This window comes from Indicator indicator, chromosome 5 (genome assembly GCF_027791375.1).
Source record: "Indicator indicator isolate 239-I01 chromosome 5, UM_Iind_1.1, whole genome shotgun sequence".
NCBI classification, from domain to species: Eukaryota; Metazoa; Chordata; class Aves; order Piciformes; family Indicatoridae; genus Indicator; species Indicator indicator.
The window spans coordinates 29,806,639-29,834,366 of NC_072014.1; the positions used below are offsets into that span (position 1 = coordinate 29,806,639).

The 27,728-nt window shown below is 42.3% G+C and overlaps 1 protein-coding gene across 1 annotated transcript in view; it reads left to right on the forward strand.

The window, feature by feature from the left end:
* The first annotated feature begins 21,227 nt into the window (after window positions 1-21,227).
* GLI2 (GLI family zinc finger 2) overlaps window positions 21,228-27,728 on the forward strand; it is a 139,651-nt gene continuing 133,150 nt past the window's right edge. The window contains exon 1 of the mRNA XM_054380837.1: window positions 21,228-21,360. Within this exon, the coding sequence (XP_054236812.1) occupies window positions 21,228-21,360 (133 nt within the window). The remainder of the gene's footprint in view (window positions 21,361-27,728) is intronic.

The following is a 27,728-nucleotide window of genomic DNA, read 5'->3' on the forward strand; positions in this document are numbered from 1 at the left end:
AGTCAATAGTTTGGGGTTAAGTTTTGTTTTTAAAGAAGGAAGTAATGTTTTGAATTCATGTTTCAGCTTGTTCAACATCAGCTGCACCTTTGATGCAGGTTCTCTCACATTACTTAAAGCGTAGCTGAGATTGTTTTTAGCAAAAAGACACAGTGGTGAGCTGGGCAACTTCACTGTAGTTTGGTGACTGTGGCCCTTAGAATTGGCACTCTGAAACACTTGAAGAAGCAGCAGCAATGGGTCCTTACCTAACTAGATAATCTTCCAAACTGTTGAGATTTCTCAACTCCACATGCATAGAATCACAGAATCCTAGAAATTTCAGAGGGCAGAGACCTGTGGATGGTTCCAGTCCAGGCTGCAGCCCCAGTGGGGATTGTTATAAGCGGTCAATTTGGCTGTGGCTTGTCTAGTGGAGTCTTGAAAACTTCCAAAAACGGAGGTACTGCAGCCACTTGAGGCAGCCTGTTGCAGCACTGTATGGGAGTCCTGGAGAAAAAGCTTTTCTGAATGTCCAGCCTGAACTTTCTAAGCTGTGTTATACCATCTGCCCCACTACCAGGAAGGGTTTGGCTCTGTCATAACTGCAGGCTGTCATGCTAGATGATGTATGCATTCTTATTTTCACTTTTAATCTAAGCCTTTGATTAACAAAACAGCAGTTAGAGTGTTAAGGTAAAACCTGATCAGATTTATAAATTTTTAAATGAAATCTTAATTTCACTGTGGCTCTCTAATACCTATATATTTTGTAGCATGGTAAGATCGTGACAGTACTGTTATGATGACTTTTATTGTCATCATCACTATCTCTGTACTTAATATGAACATGCCATTTCAGGTTGCCCTCCCTATTTTTGACAGCAGAAAGCAACATTTTTATAACTGGGCAGAGTTAAATACTGGTAGAGAATGGCTTGGATTCTATTACAACTTCAGCATTATCAACGAAATGAGCAAGCACTGTAAATTTACATTATAATGATGATATGAGCCAGACACACAGTATAACTTGTTTTTTCAAGTTGACAGAGAATGTGCCCTGAGAATTTGGAGGGAAAATATTTGTCTCATTTGGAAGCTGAATAAGGCCTAACAGATGTATTGCAAAAAAGTATATATAGTTCAGCGATGTTATATTCAGCAAGTATTTTCTAATTAGTCCAAGTTTTAGGGTCAAAACACTTCATTTTCCTGTTTTATTTTCTTGTAATAAACTCAGGATTCTGCATTTTTCTAATATAATTTGCACCCTACACACCTATAGCAATACCTTTCTTCTTCCTTTTTCCTGTGACTTACTCATTCAAGTAAGCAGGTTGTAGATAACTTGAATCTTAAGAGATTAACGATGGAGGAAGAGCTCTGTTTTCAATACTTTGGTTAAGATGTAGGTCAGTTGTTTCAAAGTGTGTGTTGAATTGGCTGCTGGAAGGGACACTCCCGAATACCTCATGTGTGCAGAGATGGGCTGGGTCCTTAACTCCTCCTGGCTGTATAATTTCTTTAAAATGTCTAGTCGTGGACTTTCAATATCCTCCACATGTGAAAGATGGTGATATCTGAGCTACGCTTTGCCTCTGTTAGAGAAGATAGCCAAAGCCATGAAGCTGCTTCTCAAAGTCATGTGGAGGGAGTGATTCCTCTTCAAAACAAATCTTTGTGCCTCTAGTGACTTAGAGCTTCAAAAGGACTTCGTCTCCAGATCTTTTTGTTCTTACTTAAGAAAGGCTCCTCTCTGTCCTGCTCAGGTTTTTAGAGGTTCTCCATGGATGACTTCAGGGAGAACAATGCTGTCTCTCATACCACAGTGGGTATGTGAGCACCCCTGCTGTAATATGAACTCGTAGGTCTTCTAGTAGCATGTGATTTGTGTTTGTGCTGGTGTCTGATACCAGTCAAGTGCTTTGTGAACAAGCAGCACCCAGTGCAGCAGTATGGTCCTGTAAATTTACTTTCTTGCCTTCCTGCCTCCTTCCTTTCTTTCCCCGCCTCAGTTTCTATCATGCTTTCTCTTGTAGATGGCATTATAGTATCAGGCTGCTTTTCATTTCCATCACTTTTCCCTGCTGTGACTGAATCTGTTGCAATTAAATTTTAATTGAGATGCACACTGCTTAAATAGACACAAGACAGCTACAGCTATTGCTAATTAATTTTCTTCCAAAATGACAACATTTAATAATATTCCATGTCACTTACATTATTTATACAAGTTCAACTCAGGGAATTTTTTTTTTTTTTAAAGACACGTCAGCTGTGGAAGTGCTTTATGGTGTTAATCTCCTGTAAGGCAATTGTGATTAATTTAAGAAGTGAAACTATGTTTGTGGTGCATTTAGTAAAATAGAATGTAGCTCTGCAAGTTGCAAGAGAGATTGAGATGTCTCTGTGAAAAGCTGACAGTGTTTCTGGCTACAGCATTCAGAAGCCCTGAAGATAATAATTTGTGCTTCTCTGTAGTCTTTGAAGATCTCTAAGTACTTTCTACAAGCTTATGCCATATGATAGGACTTCCAACTCAGTATCTCACTTCACCTTGTGTAGCACAAAGAGATCATCTGCTGCCCCAGCTCTATCATCTGGTTCTAATACAAGGTAAAGAAAATGACCTTTTTGTGTTTTAGTCTGAGGAATCCATCAGTGGTTGCTGTCAGAGTGTTGGATGAGCAGGACCATTTATCTGTTCGGTGTGACAGTCGTTAGGCAGCACTGTGACAATTTGGGGAGTCTGTCTGTGCAAGAAGACATAATTGCTGCATCATGGCATAGCTTGGTGTTTGCAGAGAGATGCATCGTCAACCTCTGAACTTTGAATGTTCACCAAACAGGTAGAAATTTCTTGGGACAGCTGTGTGGAAAATTTTTCCAGCCTCCCCTGTGAGGCTGCACAATGGTGATGCTCCCTCCACAGAACAAAGGAGCCAGCTATGTAAGGTGAGATGGATCAGCCTCGGGGATTTACTGGCAGAACAGGGAGCTTCAGGAGGGACTGAAGAATCAAAGGGCTTTTTTTTTTTTTTTTTTTTTTTCTCAGCAAGGGTCCTGTCTAAGGTGAAAGTTCAAGCTGGAAGATACAGCAGAGGGATTTCGTGGGTCAGAGAAATAAATGTGGGAGAGAAGAACAGGTAAGATTTTTGATCCCTCAGGGGACACAAGACCAATAAAAGTCAAAACTAGATGAGAAAAGTGACTGCAAATACCCAGTTGTGTGTATTTCCTCTGCTAGCTTGGAGTGACTCTTTAAAAACCTCTGTACTATTCTGGTTGTCGCTATCCTGTATCAGTGCAAACTTAAGCTGCTGTGAAGTGTGTTTGCATTTATTAAGGGCATCAGGGACTAGTAATGATATCATAGAGCAGAATTAGTTGGATGGTGCAACCCCCTTCCAAGAAGGCACATCTGAGAAATTTTCCCAAAATGGCATGCCAAGCAATAGTGCTGAGTGCTCATGTGATCAGAGGAGGCTAAAAATTTGTGAACCTGGAGGACAATTGGAGTGTCTCAGCAGAAGGAAATTTGGTAAAATGCGTTAAATGGGCATGGGGTGAAACTCTTTTGTTGGGTATATGGGACAGTCATATACTGTACTCCTCACAAACATTTCAGTGTCTTCTTGAAGCTACTTATTTTGGTTCTTTTTATAGAGAATATTATGGAAAAAAAAGTACATCTAGAACCATTTCACTGTGTGAAATGCTCTCTGGGCATCTCTCTATCCTTATGTACTGTCATGGAAACAAAACTGCATTTAAAAAGCCCAAACGTTTTCATTGTCATGTCAGTTTATTTTCCCCTCAATTTTGACAACAGCCAAACAGACTGGGCAATAACTAGTTTTGTTTTGGTGTCTATGTGGTTTCTTGTGCACTGTTACACAATGACAGGGCTGGGTACTTCAGGAAACTGCATCTTGGGTTTTTTAGAAGTAATAGAAACTTCTCATGTGTTTATTTTATTACTTCTGTCAGTAGGTTGTAGCTTATTCTACTCTCCTCCTAAGCAGGTACTGGAGTTAACTGTGTACAGATTTTTGTGCTTATTGGTAACACAGTCACAATTCTTGGCAAAGACACAATATCTTGGTAGAACAGTGCAATGGTGTGTGCAGCCCCCTTTCTTGCCAGTGGGCTTGTCCTGGAAGCTGAGGGCTGCTCTATTGCACCTGATGGGACAGGAATAATTTATTCCTCTAGTAAATAGACCTCTTCTTCTGTGTTTTCCCTGGAGTTATTTACACATGATATTGTTTGCTTTGAGGTCTTGCACACACTGTAATTTGCACATGGTGCTGGAATTACTGTTTCTTTGATTGCCGATTCTCGTGGTCCTGAAATAGACCTTTAGCTGCCAGTGCAGTTGTTTAGCTGTAGGGGCTGTAAGCCGGAAGGCCACAGATCTGGTAAACTCTGGATGAGTCTTCTCCAGGACAGGTGGTATGAGTGGTCATGTCCAGGTCCCAACCAAAAGACAGGGCAGGAGCCATGTGGTTTTGGGTCTGTTTTGTATCATTGCACCATCCAGCAAAAGGGAAGGCTCAAACACTAACAAATGTTCACAGCTACCACTCCTCTGCTCTAAAAATCTCAGTGGGGTGCAGTGATGAAAAGCAACACTGTGCATGCTTCAGGTCTCTTTCTCTGAAGGCATTTGCCTGCATAAATTCACATAAACAAAGACTGATCTTCGGTTACAAGAGTGCTAAGGGAAGACATGTGATGTTTTCTGGGTATGCCACTGATGATTTGGGGTTGGCCAACAATTTTGGTTTTAAAAAGATATGTTTTCTCTAAACAGTTTTCTAATGAACTTTTTGTAAAGTAGCAATAAATCTTCAAAAATGTGAGCCTGAAGTGGAGGTAATGGCTCCAAAATAGAGAGTGTGTTGAGCTCCCTCACTTGTAATGCATGAAAGGCTGAGAAAAGCCCAAAGGCACAAAATGGTACCAAATGTTGGGTGGCTAAGGAGGTGCTTTAAAGACAAGAAATTCTGTTAGCATCTCTAGATGGTGACATGTCCCCTGTCCCTGTGCCTTCAGTTCGCTGAGGTGGGTCCAAAGAAGGGCAGCAAAGCTGGTGAAGGATCTGGAGAGCAGGTCTTATGAGGAGCAGCTGAGGAAAATAGGGCTGTTTAGTCTGGAGAAAAGGAGGCTAAGGGACGACCTCCTTGGTCTCTACAGTACCTTAAAGGAGGTTGTAGTGAGATAGGAGTCACTTTCTTCTCCCAAGTAACAACTGACAGGGTAAGAGAAAGTGGCCTCAAGTTGCACCAGGGAAGTTTAGGTTGGAGATTAGAAGAAACTTCACTGAAGTTTTATCAGACACTGGAATAGTCTCTGAATTGCCATCCCTGGAGGAGCTTAAAAGATGCATAGATGTGGTGCTAAGGGACATGGTAGAGTTAGGTAATCCTTGGACTTCACCTTACAGGTCTTTTCCAACCAAAACAATTCAGTTGCATGATTCTGTGAAAGTTTGTGCTCAAACAGATTACAGTAGATATGGGAGAGAATGTATGTTCAATTTCTTCAGTAGAGGAAAAAAACCTAACTTGCTTTTCAGTCAAGTGCTGGGTTATGACAGCAGTCAGGATGAGTACTTGAAGAGGTGTTTCAGTAGTTCTGGTGTATAATTTTGAATCTCAAGGTGCCCTGGTGCTGTGTGTTATATAGAGAGTAAGATTACATAAGAAATATGCTCTTTCTTTTAGTAAGGGGCCAGTGCATTATGATAAATGAGTTATGCAAATGATATTATCTTAGATGAGAAAAAATACAGTGCAAAGGTGGTTAACTGAGGAATCCTGGTATTTCTCCTAAAATCAGAGCAATGAATTTAAATCATAGAATAATAGAATTGTCAGGATTGGAAGGGAACCTCAAGGATCATCTAGTTCCAACCTCCTGCCATGGGCAGGGACACCTTCCACTAGATCAGCTTGCCCAGACCCATATCCAGCCTGATCTTAAAAGCTTCCAGGGATGGGGCTTCCACCACCTCTCTAGGCAACCTGTTCCTGTGTCTCACCACCCTTAGGGTGAAGAACTTCTTCCTAACATCTAATTTAAATTTACCCTCCTCTAGCTTGGATCCATTCCCCCTAGTCGTAACACTACCTGACATCCTAAAAAGTCCCTCGCTAGGTTTCTTGTATCCCCCTTCAGATATTGGAAGGCCACAAGAAGGTCTCAGCCTGTCTTCATAGGAGAAGTGCTCCAGCCCTCTGGTCATCTTCGTGGCCTTTCTCTGGACACACTCCACCACGTCCATATCTTTCTTGTAATAGGGGCTCCAGAACTGGATGCTGTACTCCAGGTGGGGTCTCACCAGAGCTGAGTAGAGGGGGAGGATCACCTCTCTTGACCTGCTGGCTACACTTCTCTTGATGCAGCCCAGGGTGTGGTTGGCTTTCTGGGCTGCAAGTGCATGCTGGTGGCTCATGTTGAGCTTCTCATCTACCAGCACCCCCAAGTCCCTTTCCTTCAGGGCTGCTCTTAAGCCAATCACTGCTCAGCCTGTAACAGTGCCTGGGATTGCCCCGACCTAGGACCCTGCACTTGGTCTTGTTGAACCTCATGGGGTTGGCTTGTGCCCACCTCTCCAGCCTGTCCAGGTCCCTCTGGATGGATCCCTTCCCTCCAGTGTGTCTGCTGCACCACACAGCTTGGTGTCATCAGCAAACTTGCTGAGGGTGCACTCAATGCCACTCTCCATGTCACCGACAAAGACGTTAAACAAGACTGGTCCCAGTATTGATCCCTGAGGGACTCCCTTGTCACTGGCCTCCACTTGGACATGGACCCAATTACAACCACTCTTTGGGTACAGCTGTCAAGCCAATTCTTTATCCACCGAGTGGTCCATCCACATTTTACCAGCTGGGAGATCAGGGTGTTGTGTGAGATAGTGTCAAAGACTTTGCTCAGGTCCAGATAAATGATATCAGCTTCTCCCCCTTTGTCTGTTGATGTTGTGACCTTGTCATAGAAGGCCACCAGGTTTGTCAGATACAATTTACCCTTGGTGAAGCCATGTTGATTGTACCAAATCACCTCTTCATTATTCTGTCTCAGCAGTACCTCCAGGAGGATCTGCTTCATGATTTTACTGGGCACAGAGGTGAGACTGACTGGCTTATAGTTCTCTGGATCATCCTTCTTTCCCTTTTTAAAAATGGGGGTTATGTTTCCCCTTTTCCAGTCAGTGGGGACTTCCCCAGACTGCCACGGCTTTTGGAATATAATAGAGAGTGGTTTAGCAACCTCATCTGCCAGTTCCCTCAGCACCTATGGATGTATCCCATCAGGTCCCATGGACTTGTACACCCTCAAGTTCTTCAGATGATCATGAACCTGATCTTCACTTACATTGGGCAGCTCCTTCTTCCAGCTCCTGCATTATCTTCTGTGATTTTGGGAGTGTGGCTGGAACCCTTGCCTTGTGGCTGGATATGTTCTCTGGTTCTTGATTTTCTGAAGAGATCTAATTCTCATTTTGGAGACCTGTAATAGAACAGAAAGCAGTCCAAGTCAGTAGTTTTATTGGCAAAAACTAGTTATGGATGAGAACAGGAGTGGATATATATCTGGTCTATGTGACCAAACCAACTCAAGGAAAATGTATTTAGACTTTGAGTGAAGAAAGTGCATATGATTTTGCTCAAGTATCCCTGAAGCCAACAAAAGCATGGTATGGTAGGCTTTGTAGGGCTTTGAAGAGGAGGCTATAGTTGAGGCAAAACAGAAGAGCATACTATCAAAGGATGTAAAACAAAGTGATGTGAAGAAAGCGACAAGCTAGGGAAGTGCTCCCACATTGTGAATGGCTGTGAAATGAGCTTCATACTCATTACAGCAAATGTAAAGGAACTTGCTGTAGATGAAAAGGAATGGCTTAGAGGCTGATGTTTTAGTTCAGATGCGTACATGAGTGGCGGGAAGCTCAAGTAAGCTCCAGGCTCTGAGATGTTGTGCAAAAGGAGGAAGCAGAAGCAGTGGCCTAATGGCCACATCCTACAGTGATGCTGGGGGAACCTAAGGACTTGAGTACCAGCCAAGATGCTATAGACCTCTACAGCATTTGGCATCCTTTGCCACCTTCTAACAATGGCTACACTGCTGTGAGAAGATATTCAAGAGGTAGACTGAGGTTTCTATGTGGTTGAAATGAAGCAAGCCTGAACTAGGTCAGTCTGTGAGTAAAATATAGGAAAGATTTAGTGGAGAGAAATCCCAGAGGCAACTGGGTACAAAGGGTTATATAGCTTTGAGCGAGGAGGAAGATGGAATGAAAGTTACAGGCATAAGTGGGATTTTGATTTTAGGGAGAGGCAGACCAAAGAAGACCAAATTTGTGAGGAAAAAGAGCAGAAATAGAGAAAGGGCAAGGAGGTCGGCTGTGACATGATGTAGAGGATGGTTGTGGAGGAGTGAGGTAGTTAGTGAAGAGCACATGAAACTTTAGGAGCAGGGAGGAAGTTGTAGAGGGGAAGCAAAAGACTTACCTTGTTTTGACTATTTTCTCTAGGAAGCACTCAACAAGCCTTCATGAAAAAGATACAAATATAGAATAGAATTATATGCATTAATATACAACAGAAATAATGTAAAAAATACAAGGTAAATAGTAATTCCTACTAGCAGTAGTAAAAAGCTATATTATATTCATGTGTGCTTACAAAAACGTTCCTATAAAAAGGTTCTGTCCTGAAGACTTTATGTTTATCCTTTGCATTTTGCCTTATATTAGTATCAAGGAACTAAAGTAAAAAAGGATGAAGTATTTACAGGGTTTTCTCAGGCTATCCTTAATGATGTGAGTCTTATGTAATAGTAAAAATCAGGTTTTTTGCATGTGTTGGTGGCTGCACCACTGAAGTGTGCCCCAAAATCTGGTATAGCCTTTAAATAGCTGTGGGGCCCCACAGCAAATGCATTTTCCATTGCTTAGCTCCTGGCTTGCTTGCCACCAAAAATAGATAGTTTGCATCACTTGCTTCCACTGCCCAGTTGCACAGACACAACGTGGTTCCTAAACCGTTCCTCTGAGCCATAGCAACCTGCTGACATTTGTTAAAAGTTTACTGCTAGCCTGGCTTTTGTTCCAGTAAGTTTTGTGGACACGAGATGTGCTGGCTTGGCAGCTCATCTTGTTTTGTATGTGAAACAGATACTGCAGGGCAGCAGATCAGAAGATCAGACCTCTTACTTCCAGTCTTCTGTAGGCTGTGGAGGTATCAATGCTGAAGTTGAGAAGGGAGGTTTTTTTCCTTTTATAAAAAGAGAATTAAATAAATGACAGTGTTGTGTTTTGATTTGTTTTGGGGGTTTGGTTTGTTTGTTTGTTTTGTGCTGACAGCTGCCTACCAGACCAAGAAACCAAATCAGTTCTTGTAGGCTACTAAGTACAAATTGCATGTTATTCTGTTGGAACAGTTTTATATCTGTCTCAGTAATCAAAATACTTGTAGCACAGTAGACATAACTGAACAGTAGAGGAATGTATGCTCAGCAACAATGCCATTGGCAGGACATAAACACCTTGGAGTTTATCAGTGTTCTAGAAGATGTTTATTACTTGAGTCTTACTAAGTCCTTATCATGAAAGAAAAAAAATAAAGTAGTTGGAAGGTAGGAGTTAGTTTTGCTTATAAGCAGAGACAAGCATGGTAAGATTCAGTCATTATAAATGCAGATGTTTTGATCTATGAAGGCAAATCAGCCATTTATTAACACACTAATACATAGGTGTGTAAGATCATAGAGGATAAAGGTGCTGATCTAGTCTAACTTTTTAACACCATCGAGGACCTATCCTGCACTTAAACCCATCCACGTCCAATGATAAGTCTCAGACTACAACTGATCTTGAAAAATACCTGAACAAAATGTCAGCTCTGCTCTTTTCTGTTGGAACTGGTAGCCTTTTTGTAATCTGAATTTCTCTTAATTTAACTTCCAGCTCTTAGTCTTTGTATGTAGTTGTTTTAGCCATAGATTCTTGTAATGTCTCTTACCTCTTGGTTATCAATTTTTTTGTTGATGATACATGTATTAGTATTAGTGACCAAGTCATCCTGCAAGCACCTCTCTTTTCAGTTCCATTTCATATTTCTCATGGATAGTACTGGAGCCTTTACAATTTTCATCTTTCTGCTTGAATTGTGGGTACCAGAGCTGGGCATAGTGGTCTCTTAAAAGTCACTTCAGGGCTACACAGAGAGGCATTATAACTTCCCAAATTCTGCATAGACAAACAAATTTTGCTTTAGTTGGTTGCATACCAGGAACCTCCATAGAGCTTGTCAGTCACTGTTTGCCCGTCTTCAGCTTAAAGTCATCTCCAGTCAGTGTTTCTCAAAACAGTCTTTATTTTAATCAATAGTTTCCCATATGTGTGGCCTTATATGTGGCTGCTTTAAAATATATAATCTTTGTATCTAGCCTATTTAGGGATAGAGAGCAGGTCACTGATACAAAGCAGTCATCTTTATTTCCTGTGTCTCTAGTCATTTGTCACTGACAAACTAAACTTCATGGCTTTTTGTTTCCAGTCATTGATACACAACATGACTGTAGCTGAAATCATATTAATATTTCCACTAGATTCAGTAATACTGGTTAGGACTAACTTGTGTATTAAATGAGCTATTCCACTTCTTGTTTATTACTCAGGTTTGCCATGTTAAGAGTCTACACAATTAAGGAATCTCTTCTCTTTGAGTCCCTTGGTACCTTGATTAATTTTAATCTTGACGTCTTGATTTCTGGCTAAATGAGTGCTCATTTTCACCCTTGTCTTTTGTCATTAGCTTAATACCCTCCTGAATACTTTAGCCTGTCTCCTGAAAGACTTATTCCCTTCCATTGAAATGACAGCCCAACACATTGTGCAGTTTCTTTTATCTGTAGAAGATGAACCTGCACTGCTCAAAACTGAGGGGCTCTGCCTTTCACCGCTTACTTAAACCATTAATTTTTGCAATCATATATAGCCCTGTAACTTGAGTTGCAGCTTGCAGAAAGGAGTTCAGAGTATTAATTTAATTTTCTCTTTTATAGAGTTCCTTGCAAGGACTCTTGATTGTTCTTGAGTCTTTCTTCATCAGTGTGCTTCTGTCCTTGCAGACTAGGCTGCATTGTGGCTCATGTGTATGTCCCATATAGTTCTGTCCTTTCCTACTTCATCGACTGTCAGATATTTCAACAGCTTTGGAGTCTGCAAATGCTCCATTAATTTTGAGCATGAGGCTGGAGTTGACCTCCATCGGTTCCTTCAACCCTAGATACTCTATGATCCTGTCAGAAGCTCTTCTCTCATTCCCATCTGGGTGAATTTTATTCCGTTTTCCCATTTATGAGCTGCCAACCGTTTTATGTGGTCTGCATCCTGCCTTCAGCTGGCAACTGTAGTCTTTTAAAGACAATATGTGTTTCTACCCAGTGTGGAATAACAGCTTGTGTGGTGTATGTGTTCAGCAGAGGAAAACAAGCCAATTGAAGTGTTGCTTTTTTGTTTTTAATTACATTCTTGTTTCCTTCCCAGGCTTCTCTCTTCTACATACTTACATGAGTGCCTCCAGAGGGAGGATTCAATAGGCCGACGGAGTGAAGTGGTATGTTTAAAAATAAACCAAAAATTTGTAATGAAACATGCTCTGAAAGAACCCAGTTGCTATAGGGACTTTTGCAAGGATGCAGTCCTTCATCTTTCGTTACTTGAAATAAAGGTTTTCTTTCCTTGAGCCAAATGAGAGTTGTCTTTACCCAAGCTTTGGAGCCTGTTCAGTGTCACAGAATCACAGAATATATCTGGTTGGAAGAGAACACAAAGGTCATCCACTAGTCACTACAAGACAATATTACTCATCCCACCCCTGCGTAAAGCAAACCCATTAAACTTCCCTTCCCTATGTGTTTTGTATTTGGGGTTTTCTTCACAAGACTTGAAAGTGCATGAACTACTGTAGCATGGAAGCATAACCCTGAGAGGATTCTCCCTCAGTCACCACCAGCCAACAAAACATTGCCACCTTCTCTAAAGCTCCCTCAAATCTGATTTCAAGGTAGCTCTTTTCTTCTTAGCCACATCTCCTATGCTGAGCCTCACCTGCTCTGTGGAACCTGCATGAATATCTATTCAGAATCAGAGTTTCTGCTCTACTCAGAGTATCTTTTACTCATAAACCTGCTGTAAGGTCAATAGCTTAATTCTTCCTCATTTGGAATTAGAGACTAATTTTGTTGTAAACAGTTTAACTCCTGGTCCTCCACCCTGGTTTTAATACAATCTGTATTTAGCTGTTTCCCACCCTAGTATATTTGCCAACCACCACAGATGTTTTATCTGACATGTTGCTTATTAACAGTTCCTGCTCTTGTTGGAGCATGAAGACTTGATGATGTTTTTTTTTTCCTTTTTTTCTTTTTCTTTTTTTCTTTTCTTTTTCTATTCTGGTGTACAAAGGTTTCCTAAAATGAAACCAAGACTTTTTAACTTCATATTCAGGTAATAGTTGTATTTTTTTTCCACTTTTATTTTTTTCTTTTTTATCTTTGGGGGAAAAAAAAAAACAGAAAATTCTGTAACAGGAAATTGAAAACATTTCTGGATTTACATCAAAAAACCAGACAACTCTTTTGCCAAAGTTCTCCCACCCTTATTACAAAAACAAACAAACAAAAAACAAGTGAAGATTTGTGGACCAGTTGTAATGGTGACACATCGCTTTTGAGCAATTTTTGTTTACCTAGTGGCATCCTCCCATATTTTTGCAGCATGTTGATACAGAGTCTGAATGCAAGAGTGTTTTCATTATCTTCTTTGACAACTTTTCACATGTTGGAGTTCTCATAGTAAAAATTTTCTCATGATAAGACACGTAGAATTAGATTTGTTAAAGTACAAGCATAACTTTTGTTTTCCTATTCCACCACAAAAAGCTCTTTTCTTTAGCCCCTACTCCTCCATCTCCTCAGTTGCTCCAAAGTAAGAAACAAAGATAATTTCTGAGAGAGAAGGGACAGTCAGGTACTCCAGCCTGCATGTCTCAGCATGGACCAGTGCCGAGTTTGTGTCTGGCTTTGAGCTTTTATGTCTACTTGTATGTCTTGATGATGTATTGTAACTGTTTATAACCTAGCATATGAAAGACAATTTCTGTTCAAGACTCTGAGGTTGGCAACTTGAAAATATACTTGAAATAGGGAAACAATTCAAATTTATCTGATATTTTATAACTTGATCTAATCTGTAAGGAAGCAGCAACATTAAAGTGACGTTAGAGTTCATAAGAATTATGAACAGCAGGTAAAACCCAAAGAACAGGTGAAATGTGAGTTTCTTTATTCAGTATCATCTCTATTCCTGTAACCACAGCCCAGAAAATCAATGGCTTTAGAAAGGGAAAAAAAATTGTTTCAATTCAGTAGTCTCAGTGTTGTCTGTTACCACGGAGTGTCTCTAGGATAGCCTGGCCTCTGGCTGGCATTCCTGAAGGATGTACGTCTTCTGTAGGTCCCGTGCTTCATCTGTCAGCCGTGCCCAGGACCAGGGTTCCAGGGTGCTGTGTACCCCCATGCAGATATCTGCATTGCTTTCTTGCTGTCTGGGGCCTGTTAGTGTCTAGTTCCTGGTGGAAGGTCTCCAAGGAGCTTCCAGCTGGTGAATGGTAATTCTAGAGCAGGTAGCTAAATACTTAAAGACCTTCCATACAGTGATAATTTTTGATCATCACTACTAACGCTACTGATGTTGCTTGATATAAGAGGAAGGCCACTGTGGTCAGTGTAAGGAGAGATGGCCCCTGTGACTCTTTCTGAGGTGTATCAGACATTGTGTGCTTTCATACGCTTAGCACTGCGCGATGCAGTGGTACTCCAACTACAAAGAGTGATAAAGCACGCTGGAGGGCTGCATTCCTCTGAGCACTTTGCAGGGTATATTTCCTCCATCAGAGACCCCTGTATCTCTCCATTTTGCTTCCCTGCAATTCCCTGAATGCTTTCTGCCACCTTTAGTGCCATGCCTCCCTGCCCAGTCCCTCTCATGCTAGACATCATGCCATGCCTTCTCTGCCCAAGCAGGGCTGTGTATTTCCATCTCCCATGGTACCTGGTCTGTCTGCAGTCTCTTTTTTCCCTTTTCCCATACTACTCTTCTCTTCCTTCACAAGACTTGTCATTGCCTGCCTTGTGACTGTACTTCTATTCACTCATGTTCTTCAGTAAGGTCTTACCTGCTTTAGCTTCTGAGGTCCTCCCTCTTTCGCTGTTTCTTCTCTGTCATCCAGATTTTTCCCCATCTTCAGCAACACTTTGCTCTTTCCACATCCAACCAAGCATCATTGCAAGCATCCCTTCTTCCCTCATGCCTCCTTCCCATCATGCATTTTTCCATATTTTGCCTCCTTTCTTTACCTCCTTGGGGCAGAGTTGTGACCATTGGTACCTGGAATATCTCTGGAACTTCTGGAGCTTGTTGGAGGTGATGTTGTGAAGAAATCACATTACAGAGGAATGATACCAAGCACCAGACAGTCCTGGGTGCTCTTTGACCCCTCACAGTAAGGCAAGAATGGCTTCTTCCTCATGCTTTGGGTTTGTTGTTGCCATATGGAAATAGCAGATGGTGTTGATCAGGAAGTTAATCTAGAAGTGTATCCGTTTCATGCCGTACGCAAAAGATTTTTTCATTAAACTTAGAACTCTAATTTAAAGCCAATTAACAGGATGATTTGAAGAGACTTGTTGTTTTTGAAGTTCAAAAGAGATGGCAAGTCTCTGATTTCAGCCTTTGTACATTCCAGAACCTGTATAACTATTGCAGTGTTGCCAACTTTCCTGGGATTTTTTTTTTTGTCTTCTTTTTCTTTCTTTCTTTCTCTTTTTTTTCCCTTTTTTTTTTTAAGTGATGCAACTTTTGCCACAGGCTGTAGCTGTTTGGTGAAGCCCTATGCACACCGAGCTTTCTTAGCAATTTTAGCCCTGTGGGTGAGTGGGCAGAACTTGTGTATTTTTTCTTTCCTCTTTGCTGAAAGCCATCACAGCTTCTCATTCCCTTCATCACCCTGTCATTGCTCTTATCTGAGCAAGATCTGGGAAAAGAGGTAGAGAAATGGAAGAAGCCCTGAGCAGCTCTGTGTCCTCCTAACACCACAGTCAGCATAGAGTTGTCTCTCCTTTCTTTCCTGCCTGCCCATAACAAGAAGCTGGTAAGGTCCCACCACAGAAGTTTTCTCAAGCTTGGAAGGGACAGCAGGGGCCTCAAGACTGACAGCTACTGCTCTACACACACCCCCCAGCATGCAGCTCTAATTTCCATGTGTAACCAACCTGGGAGGATTGGCCTAAGTGGGCCATTCCTAAGAAACGTCAAGATGGGAAACCTTAGGTCAGGAAGACCCTGAAAGTGATTTGTTCTGAATTTGTGCTGCAGATTTGATATTCTGCAAACACTTGATCCTTCAGCAACAGGCAGCATGTTTGGGTAGTCCCAACATTTATTTGTGGCGTGTGTACAGACAAAAAACTTTCTTTAGTAATGTGAAGGTGTTGCTGATACAAAAGAAAATAGAAGGGTCAAGTTTTGGTGTGGTAATAGAGGCTATGACTTCACCAGGTTAGCTGCTGCTACCTCCATGTAATTGAGAACATATTTTGGCTCAAGCCCTGGGAGACTGAAAAGAATCTCAGCAGCCACTGTATTAAGCCAATGTTCAAAACAGTTGGCTCACACTGAATTTCGTAAGCAGATCATGTATTCAGAAGGCTTTAGTTGTATGACACAGTCCACTGCAAAAGAAGAGATGGTGGGAATATCTCTTTGTTTATTATAACTAAAGCAGCATGCCAGGAAAAGCTGTCAAATATGGTATTGTACGTACATGGGAGGTGATGTGGCAGGACAAGTCAAGTATCTCTCTGTGGTTGTGTGAGGACAAACCTGGTGAGAGCTGTGTGAAGGCTGAGCTTGACTATCCCATCTCACGTCGGTCATGGCAGGATACAGCAGTAGAGGGGCTTCATCCTGGCTGTGCAGTCAACACACCTCTGTCATGTCCCCTTGGGGGTTGATGGCAGCCTCTCTGGTGTTGTGTACGAGAAGGTCAGGTAGAGATGGACTTAAAATAAAGGAGAGAATAGACTGGTATGAGAAAGCCCAAAATACTTACAAAGGCAGAATGGCTGCTGGAAACCTCCTTTAGAAACCACCCTGCTTGAACAGCAGGAATGAAAGGCAGCGTTTAGTGTCTGTGATGGCTTCTGAAGTATTGGTCCTGAGTAATAGTGTCACCAGTGGCACCTGTCCTCTGCTAGAGAGGCTCACTTCTGAATTGCTACTTCATTTTGGTGGTCAAAATCAGTGATCGGTATTTCAAAGAACAGCTTGGGGGACAGAAATCTGTTTTCTGCTCTGTCTAGGGGAGAAGAAGGGGGGTTCCTGATGAAAGAGCCATCCCAAAGAAGGAAATAATGTCTTTTCAAGAAAAGGGTGTGTGGGGGATGTGGCTGATGAGTATCTGTTTATTCCTACTTTGCTGGCAGTCCCACTCAGGCTGATGCCCTCCAAAAGACACAGGCATTTTGGGACAGCAGTTTTGACCATTCCTTGAGCACTTAGCGGGAGGGATTGTTTTATTAGGAAAGTTTACAGCTTCTTGTTTTCCCTCAAAGACAAATGTGACTTTGTTGTTTTTAATTCTGTTGGGATTTCTCTCTTTTAATATACAACACAGCTGTTAAAATAGCTGGGGTTGTCTAGGGCAAATCATATAGCACTTTCCTTGTTCAGATCTCAGATGGCTGCCTTTTTAGTGTCACTGCAGAATTATATTACAGGGCATATGAATAGTGCTGGTATTAGTGTCAAAATCAATTACCCAACCCTCCTCCTGCAGAGAAAGCTACAAACCTTAGGAACAATCTGAGTAATCCATTCTGGGTTTCTAATTCTGAGTAATGACAGAGGGCAGAGACTTGTGCTTGAATAAGTGCACAGGGTCTTTCTCCGTGTAGTCACTCCTAAATGCATGCTCTTTACAGGAAAAAGCAGGCTCCCTGTGAAACCCTTTTTCATGCCAAATGGCTCACTGCTAAGATTAATCTGTCATTGAATTTATAAATTTTGCGTGGCACAGAGCAGCGGGAAAAGTTTAGCATTGAGCAAAAAGCAAACTATGCATTGCTTTAAAAATGCATGTTGTGCTCCTGGATGGTGTGGATTGATTGCCTCCATCAATATATCTTCTTATACTGGTAATAAAAAGACTTCCGTAGCCTTATGCCTCCGAGGATCTCAAAGCACTTTGCAAATAGGGCAGGGTACTGTTTCCTATTTTATGGCTGTGGAAACCAGCTGCAAGAGAAGTTAAGCTTTTTGCCTAGGGACACAGAGGAGAATGTAGCAGAGCCAAGACGGGAGCCTAAATCTCCAGAGCTCCAGTGCTTATGTCCTGGTCCCACGCTGCACCAAAGCACAGTGAGTGAGTCTGCTGGTCACCAACTCTCAGCCGTCATTCATGAAACCTCAGGAGATGGTGTATACAACCAGTATTGGTGCTTCAGTGTAGGCTGGGGACTGACCTGCAGGAGAGCAGTGAAAGGGAAAAGGACCTGGGGGTCCTAATGGATCGAAGGTTGACCATGAGCCAGCAATGTGCTCTTGTGGCCAGGAAGGCCAATGCCATTCTGGGAAGTAGTAGAAGGCGTGTGTTTAGTAGGTCAAGAGAGGTTCTCCTCCTCCTCTACTCTGCCCTGCTGAGGCTGCATCTCAAATATTGTGTCCAGTTCTGGGCCCCTCAGTTTAAGAAGGACCTCAGGGAACTGCTTTGAGTAGTCCAGTGCAGAGCCACAAAAATGATTAAGGGAATGGAACAACTTCTTATGAGGAGAGACTGAGGGAACTGGGGCTCTTCAGCTTGGAGAAGAGGAGACTAAGAGGTGACCTTATTCATGTTTATAAATACATAAAGGGCGAGTGCCAAGAGGATGGAGGGGGGCTCTTCTCGGTGATGCCCAGTGACAGGACCAGGGGCAATAGGTGGAAGTTGAGGCATAGAAAATTTCATGTAAACATGAGGAAAAAATTTTTCACTGTGAAGGTGACAGAACACTGGAACAGGCTGCCCAGGGAGGTTGTGGAGTCTCCCTCTCTAGAGATATTCAAAACCCACATGGATGCGTTCCTGTGTGACCTGCTGTACGCGATCCTGCTCTGGCAGGGGGGTTGGACTAGATGATCTTTCGAGATACCTTCTGACCCATAACATTCCGTGATTCTGTAATTTTGTGATTCTTCACTCCCTGGTCTCTCTTCTGGTCTGCAAGTGAAGGATCTGACCAGGGAGGATGCTTGTATCCTCCTGAGCTGGGAAGGTGAGTGCTGGTTGTAGGTGGCTGTGGAAGGACAATGACTTCAATCACTGCTGATTTTGGGAAAAACCCACACCCAACCTGTTCTGAACCAAGCACCCTTATGAAACAAAAGTAGTTATAGACTTATTACTCTAAACCCTGTAAGATTAGAGTAGTTGTATTCCTTTTTTTATTCTTTAATCCAGTATTTGAGAAGGATTTACCGATTTTAATACAAACATTTATTAGAAAAACTTGATTGATATTTTTTCTTGAATTCATAATTCATCTGAAAAGAGAGTGTACAAAGGGCATATTTTCAAATTTGGTCCTGATCTCTTGTCAGATTCTAGTTGGAGAAATGACACATCTGAAAAACTAGGTCCCTCCTGAGCTGTTTGCAGGAAGGATTTAAGAGATCTCACTTCAGGCACCTCTCTGGAAAAAAAGCATGGCTCTAACCTACACGCTTCACAGGAGAACAATTTCTGTTACTACTTTCTTGCTTCCTTTTGCTGGCTGCTCAGCTCTGCAGCCTCCTGAGGAAGCTGCATTGCACATGAGGCTGCCCCGAGGGTCAGGGTAACCAGGGAGGGAAGCGGCCAGGAGGGGTGCAAGGGTGAGCGTCTGGTTTCAAACAAAAGTGCAAAGCCTTGAAAGGAGGGACTAAGAAGAAACAGGTGGGGGACTAGTAATATAGCCTCTGAAGTTTATTTGCTTAACGAACAGAAGCCCTGGCTGTCAGACCTAGGTCAAATACTCCAGTTTGAGTGTATTTATTTCATACATGATCTGTAACCCAACCTGATTTCTGGATTAAACAGCTGTGAAGTCCTGGCCCCGAGGAACCCATCCCATGTTTGCTGTCAAGCCCAGCACATGCCAGGGCAGGACCTTGAGGGGCCACCTCAGTATTCACTGGAGCCTTGAGTCTTCAGTAAAGCCTATAATCGTGGGTCCTGTCATTTCCAATGCAAGGTTCACTTTCTGCAGCTGCAAATCTTGACCACAGATCTATCACTTAGTTGTGCCATTAATGTAAGCTGTGCCTGAAGGCTTCAAGGAATAATCTGCTTGGTCTGCAGCACATTGCTGCTTGGTGGGCCACTGTCTTGCTGGAACCTGAACAACGGTGGCAATGCAGGGGGACAACATCCACCACACACCAGGACAGCAGGGGTGGCTATTTATAGGAAGATTTTAAAGTAGCTTGCAGGAGGAAGTAGTTTAGGACAGCCTGTCTTGAATAGTGGTGCTAGGTGAAGGGTTTCCATCTACCAGTGTAAGGAGTCTAGGAGCATGAGGCCATGAGACGGCTGCACTGAGCCATAGAGCTTGTCATACAGCAGGAAAAGAGAGTCTCTGCTTTCCTGCTTCTGACCTGAAGCTATGGCACAAAAACTGTTTGAAAACCAGCAAAATAGCAAGAGGGAAAAAACAACCACAACAAACAATCACAAAATAAGGTGCTTACACCAGGGTCATGAACAGTTAAAGCTGTGGATCACACATGGGACTTCCTGAAACCTTCATGTGCTTTAAAGTTTTTAGGAGAGTTAACTTTTTAATCCAAGATATTCAGGAGTCAGTTGATCCTCCAGAGTGAAAGGTCAGAAGTTTCTGGTGGCATAACAGCAGTAAAACTACCTGCACAACAAAAAAAGGTTTTCTGGTTTCTCAGGTGCTTTACCAGTGAGGTAAACAGCCAGAGTATGTCAGGAGCTGAAAAATTTGCATCTGAAAATTTGCATGTGAAAAATTGTGGATCTGCATTAAAATTAGAAAGGAAAGGAGGAATTAGCAGTGGGTTTTCCCAAGCTCAGCTTGAGGCCAGTAGTGCCAGGTAACTGTGGGTTCTGTGAAAACAGGAATCACGTGGAGATGTTTGAAATAAAACATCTTAAAATGGGGCTAAAAAAAAGGTATTGGCAAGTGTAAATTACACATGTCTCTCCATTTAAGAGAAGCTCTATTTCTGCATTAAATATGAGATACACTCCTATGCTTGCTTTTGGGAGATCAATTAAGTCTGAGTGCAGCAGAAAAAAAGATCACGCTAACAGAAAGTACAGGAGCTGTTCGTTTTCATGGCCTTAAGTTTAACAAAACTGCTGATTTGTGCTTTTGGTGTCTTCCTGTTTTGTGGAGTTCCCACTGGCATTTAACTCACCATTTGTAATGGAGGCAATGTTGCAGCTGATTTTCAGATGCAACTAGTAAGAATAAAAGAACTTGGTTGGAAGAGAGAGGAATCTGTAGGTGTGGTCCTCACTGGTGAGAGCTGGATATATTCTTGTAGACCTGCTGTGGCTTACCTGTAAGCACTATTGAAATGTTCTGGTGAGGGCACTGATACAGAATAAGCATCAACTTGGAAAAAAGATAACAAAAAAAACATACCTTAAATGTATTTTTATCTCTATTTATATTGAAAGTTTTTAGCTGACTTAGTCTTTTGTTCAAGTGGGCTGGGTAATATATGGGATGGACAGATTGGTTTCATATGTGCTAAATTTTTTGTATCTCCCCTGTCCTTTAATCCTGGAAAGCCATTTAGACCTGTAAGCTTTATTATGTGGCCCAAGTTTAAATGGAGAACAAAAGTGTGTTTTGGTCCTGATCCTTTTAGGTCTTCAACTGCCTGAAGCCAGCAAGATCTCTTTGCAGGGCTGTACCCTTTTTTCCTGTGACTGCCGTAGTGGCTGTGCCGCAGGAGTTAGAAACCCAGGAAATCTTTCCTGCTTGCCATTTACTTTTGAGCTCTGCTATCAGCCTCTTCCTCTTGGAAGTTGATTTTGTCTGTTTTGTGAGTGGTGACCAGAATCTGGTTTTATGTCCTGTAGGGTCGCTGAGCTGGAAGATGCACATCTAAGATGGAAACTTCTGCTTCAACTGCTGCTGGGAAAAAAGAAGGGAAAGCTGCAGTTCTGGAGGGGAATGGCTTTACGGAGACGGGGAAGAAACCCACTCCTTTAGCAGCCACAGGAACAGCAGTGGCACAAGGAGGTACTTTATGTTTTCCACAATTCGAAAGCAGCAGGGGTGTTTTTCATTAGACTGTAAGAATTTAATAAGTACAGTTGACATCTGTCCTCCTGTGAACAGGCTGAGTTTATTGGGGTTCTTAGCTGTCAGAGGTCACAGGAGTTGGAAGCTGTGTCACTGCATGGTGTCCAAATGTCACAGCACCATGATGAGTCACCTCAGCTCCTAGTGAACTCGGCTGGGGTGAGGAAGAGGATGAGTGGTGAGAGATGGCCACTGCAGAGGTATCCCTTTGCTGCTTGCCACTGGTTGACTGGTGCTGCACGGTGTAGGCAGCATGATGCCTGCCACTCCTCCATGGAGGAATTAAGGGGTGGCAGGCAAGGATGGTCAGAGCTGGGGAGCATCCTCTTATCATGGCTGGGGAGGTGTATCAGCTGTGATTCTGATAATGAGCTAAATAGACTGCACTGTCTTCAGTCATTGCTGTTGGGATATCCTGGTTAGGGAGTCATTTGGGATTGTCCAGATCCAATGCAAGAATGCTCACAAAGAAATCCCCTGATTTGTGCCATTCTTGTTACCTGAAACAATGCAGGTCCTGATTACTTTTTTCATCAGTGTTTTTGGCAAGGTTCTGGTCACGCTGGTGTTGAACTCAGTTGGGAAGCTGTCATGAATGGGGTTGTTTTTGGCAGGGGTAACACTGGTGTGTGATGACATGCGAGCATGTTGCTCCTGCCTCCTTTTGCCCACTACAACAAGCAAAATAAAGCCACAGAAAATACGTCACTCTCTGGCACACATGCTAGTGGATCTCCAAACTGCTGCCAGGGCCCTTCAAGAAAGGTCTAGCTGTGGGCAAAGCTGTGCTTGGCAAGGATGCACCATGCCAAAGGACTGACTGTCCTTCCTGGGCAGGGCATAAGGATACAAACTTAGAAGGGGCTGCAATGGCTCACATGTGACAAGAGACATCCCAGCTGTGTAAACTTTGCAGGCAGCTTATTTTTCCCTCTTTAAAATATACCTTATTTCTAACCAGTCTACCTCAAGATGAACCTTTCCCCTCCCTATCCTTCACTGCAGGGTGGATTCTCATCACCCCAGGAGCAGCATGACTCCTCTGTGGGCTACTCTGTTTCTTACACAGCTCAGCTGGAGAGTTTGTGTTTTCTCTTGGCTGAGTTCTGAAGATAGTTTCCAGAGTAAATTGCTTAAATCTGCTTTATCTGCCCTTCCTTTTCAACACATTTGTTACTCAGATTTTGTCTGCACTTCGACCTGTAGAGATTCAGATGTACAGAATAAGGTGTGTTTGATAAACTTTGTTAGTTTTTGTTAGCCAAAGGAAAGTTTTCATAAAAAGAACCAGAAAATCTTTTCCATTTAGCTGTTCAAAGTGAAACACAATTTTATGCTGTCTGAGCCACCTTCCAGTAAGCAAAGTGACAGAAAGGAAAGTCTTGCTGGGTGGCAGAATTAGGGGAAAGGGAGAGACAGCAACATTCAGAAGTTTGCCATCCTCCAACAGGTTCTGATCTCTGTTGAAGCTCAATATTAGGAGCCACCAAGTTAACCCACTTAAGGCATCAACTCAGCACCTGGCAGATCCAAAAGGCTGATTGGCTTCAACAAAATCCAAGCACGTGCTAACATTCAAAACTCACAGACATGCTGTTACGAATAAAGACATTCTCCCTGCCTGGCACTTGCCCTGGGAGTGCCTCCACTGAGGAAGCAGTCACCACTTTTCCAGACGTGTGAGGCGAACGAGGATGCCTCTGAGGTGGAATGTCCATTGGCCCATTTGGCACCCTCTGAGACTTGATTGTTTTTTAAGCATTTAGTATATGTCCTGCTAGCCATGTGCTCTTGCCTTTGGAAAGAATGATTTACAGGCTCAATATCTCCCCTTTTATTAAGAGGAAGTGGAGAAGTAAGTGGAGGGTTGTTTGAAGATGTCAGGAGAATTGTGATGAAAGCATTGTGTAATGAGATGTAAAGAGCAAAATCTATGTCATGCTGTGAAGAGAAGTGCTCATAAATGACCTGAAATGGCTAGCAATGAAGCAGTGTGTGATCGGACACTGGCCCCAGGACTCTGCAGGTGATGCACATGCTCTTGTGGTTCAGAGGGCTTTCCTTTGAATCCTGCCTAGACATAATACATGCTCCTGAAAGGGAGCGGCATGGTGCTTGTGCTCGTAAGTAGAGAAATTAATACAAAGTCATCTTCTAACATCAGTTAACTGCAAGATGTGATTTAGCAGATGATAACAAAAAGGCTAGGTAGAAACTGTACTTAAGTGGTATTCAGGATAATAGAATGTATTTGATTCGCTAAACTAGTGTAATTACTCAGGCCAGAAATATACATATTTATGCTCTTATTCTTCCAGAAGAAAGCAACGAGGCATGGAGATTAATTATGATGTTCAGCTTGAGGAGGGGAACAGCTTTAAAGGAAGGGCTTTTGCACTCCCCACCCTTCTCTGGAGCCATACGAGCAAGTCTTTATTCTCATCCAAGACAAACTCTTGGTTTTATTTATTGTAGAGGTTTTACTCTTTGTACTAGCATGTGAGAAAGTGGCAGCAAGGCTCAGCTAGTGCTGCAGATCACCAAGCTGCTCTCCAGAGCTGAACAAACATAATTTGCAACACATTTCTTCTCCTTTATTCTACTGAGTCACACAGATGGAGTGCCAACATAGCATGTTTCTCAGATCATAGGGGTTTGGGTTTTTTTTTTCCCCCCTTCCCTTGTAGAAATGAATAGATTCATAAGGCTTTAGATATAATTATGGTAATTGAAGCAATAAACTGAATATTAGTTAAATAATTGAAGAAAAGGTATTTTATTATATTTTTATTTAGACTATATTGCTATAAGGTAATAATATGCCCAGTCTCCATTTCTTATTGCCTTGCTTTGGATATTTGTCCCAAATGTTTTCAGCCTTGAACAAATTAAGTTATGGCTGTAGGAAAAGAGATCAGTACTGTGGATGCTGTCAATGGAAAAGAGTCCTTTTGTACTAACAAACGGCATCTCATATTTTTAGTCTACTGAAGCTGCCATTTGAAAGATCTGTGACATTTTTTTATAGTAACTCATTGATCAGATATTCAGAAATTGGCTTTACAGAAGTGACACGAGGGAAGTCTCTCCTAATTTTCTATTTTTCCATAAATCATGCCAGCCAAGGAGTCAAATCCTCTCTCTTCTATTTCAGTAGGTGCACATGGGTGTGTGTAACAGAGGTAGAAACTGGTTTTAATGACAGTGTGTAGGAGCTATAGACAAAGCAGCAGAAAAGCCTCTCACTTCCAGTGCATCCACTTCTGGAAGGGCATTTAATAACAGTTCACGTTTAGAAAATCCTTTTGCTGAATGCAGAAGTTCATATTGCTGTGTAGTGTAGGAGACATGGTAGCAGACCACCACGTGAGTGAGGCTGGTTTGTGTCCTCCAGGCTAGCACTGTGACATCCTCCTTATCAGCACACAAGAGGAAGTCCAGACGTGTGGCTGGAGGAGAAATTTAAATGAGCCACTCTTTCAGAGGCAGAGATATATAGGAAGATGGGTTTCTCATCTTGTAATAAAAATTAAATACAAATTCTTCTAAATACTAACTGCCTGACTTTAACAAGACCCAGAATGCACCTTTCCCTCTTCACCCCACCCTCTGTATGACACAAACACCAAGTTCCCAAATTGATGGTGTTTATGTTTGAAACATTTTTCTGATGTCTGGCTCTGTCAAGACTAATTTTAGCATTTCTAAAGCTGGGTAAAAATATAGCCTCATTACTTTGATGTCAGAGCATAGTTTACTATTAGTATATTCTGGGGTTTATCATTTTAGTCATGTTTAACACGGCTGTAGCAGGCATGCACTATTAAATCTGGCTTATTTTACATTCCTGTCTGAGATTATTTATTTGGAACAATTTCCTCTCTATCAAAAGACACAGCTAATGCTGAGTTTTAATGTGTTATTTACACACAAAATAACCTATTTACAACTCAGTATCTGCCGCAGGGAGAATGAATGGGGCAGTGCTCCCTTCATCCTGTTGTATCTGAGTTTAACAATCTGGATTGCTAATAGAACCATTTATCACAGGGTGGTAATTTATTTTATGTTAGCTGCACAGGTCTCCCTGCCTCTGATCTATGGAAATACTTTGTATATAATGAAGTTCAACAAGTCATTTGGTGTAAACATGGGGAAACCAAGCTGCAGAACCAGTAAGACTCTGAATACACTTTTTTTTCCAGGAGGTAATGACTCTCCTCTGATATTAAGGCTTCACTTGATGAAATACAGCTCTTCACCCTGCGTGTGCTGTAAGGGCAGAGTTGTTGGGCTTTTCTGCAGCGGATCAGAGACTGGGGTGGAGTTTGGTCACTTGATTTATGGGCTGGTGGGAATGCTCCCTGCTGCAGAAGTAGCACACTCAGCCCTTTCATATGCAGAGGAGAAGGGCAGGGAGCACCTCCCATTGCTCTCCAGAGGTCTAATGTAAGCAAGCCTCGAGTGGCTTGGGAGGGAGTCCTTGCGCAGTTCAGCTTGTCTCAGTGCTGGATTATGGGAAGGCCATGTAAATGAGGAGGAGGAAATGCCAGCATCGCAGCGGACCTCAGCACACTGAAAAAATATATATTTTGTGTGGCCTGAGACTCAGAGAAATTAGAAGAAGAACAGCCCAATGAAGTCATCTCCTCTGTCCACCCTGAAGGGGCAGGGATCTGTTCTAAAGAATGTTGGGGTTTTTTATTCAGTCATTCACATTTTCCAGGAATAGAAATACAACCAGGATAAGCACATTCTTAGCTTCCCTGTCCTGTATTGCTGTATACAACTTAAAATGTTGAGATACACAGTTGACAGAAAACCCTGGGCTGGTTCCAGGAGGGAAGGGGTCAAGTGGTTAGAAAGTGAGTGATGGGAAAATCCTGTAATTTAGAAGACAAAATTCTTCTGACAGCCACCGTCTCGATTATGTGTTGCTTGCGTGTAGCTCGGTGGCCCCCACCTTGGGTATGGCTTCAGTGCAACACTGCTGTGTGATAGCAATCAAGAATCGTGTTTCTTCCTTGAACATTTCCATCAGTCTTAAATGAAAGTAATTCTGTTAGGTGGACAAATCCTGGTCTTCCTGGCTTGGCTAAAATTGCAGAGTGAGGTTAAAGCAAGCAACCAAGGTGGGACTAAATTAATGCTTTTAAGTCTTTCATTCACGTACATCGGTTTGTAGCCTAATGAAGTTTGAGAGCCCTGACTGGCAGCTCTGAACTGAAATCTCTCCCTGTGGCTTCTCAAGCTGGAGACAAACTTGACACCCAAGTATGAACACAGCCTAGGGAGCTGCTTCCCAGAACAGGTCCAGATTTACACCAGCATTGACCAAACTAGTGTTTTAACAGCCCATTCAGAGAGATAGACAACTTCAAATCGCCACTAAAAAGACAAAGAAAAAAAAACCAAGTAAATCCTAAATGCTACAAAAGGCTTCTAAAAATATCCCAAGTAGAGGAAGACTATTAATGCAGAAGTAAATAATTATGTTAAGGGAAGCAACTAGAGAGGCCTGTTGTGTAAATCACTCTAAGGAGAACAAGCTTTAGATAAAATCCATTCTTTTATCACACAGATTAAGTCTTCCTTTTGACGCTAAATAATTGATAGATTTTGGCAGAGCATTCCACAGCTGCCTGTGTGGAGCAGTGGGACTGCTCCTGGGGTCAGATGAGTGGCAGAGAAAAATGTTCTTAGAAATGCTGTGCATCTAATACCAGCGTCAAGAAATGGGGCTTCTATTCCTGGCAGTTCCTGGAGAATTTCTGAGTGGCCTTGAGAAGTCATCCATATACCTTGGAGTAAAAGGAGGACTTGACACTGCTCCTCTCCTCCTTAAACTGTGCCCCATGAATGAAGGCATTCTGCTTTCATGGTCTCATGTCACAATGAGTGAGGTGGAGAGGCCTGAGAGGACACAACCCATCTGCTGCATTTTTTTTTTTTTAATTAGAAAACATTAATTGTTCTGTCTAGTGACTTTAGGAAGGTGGTGGAGTCACTGTCTCTGGGGGTGTTGGAGAAACATGTAGACGTGGCACTTGGGACATGGTTTAATAGCCACAGTGGTGTTGGGTTGAAGGTTGAACTCAATGATCTTAGAGGTCTTTTCCAACTGAAATAATTCTATGATTCTACGATAAAAATCAGTATCTGAGCATTCCTGAAAACCATCCAATAGACAAAGTGTCTTCCTGTAAGCCTCTGGCTCCATGTGTGCAGCTATGACAGCAGTTTAATCATTTAAAGAAAGTTGAGATCCTTCTGTAACTAATGAGATGCTCTGAACCTAGAGAAAG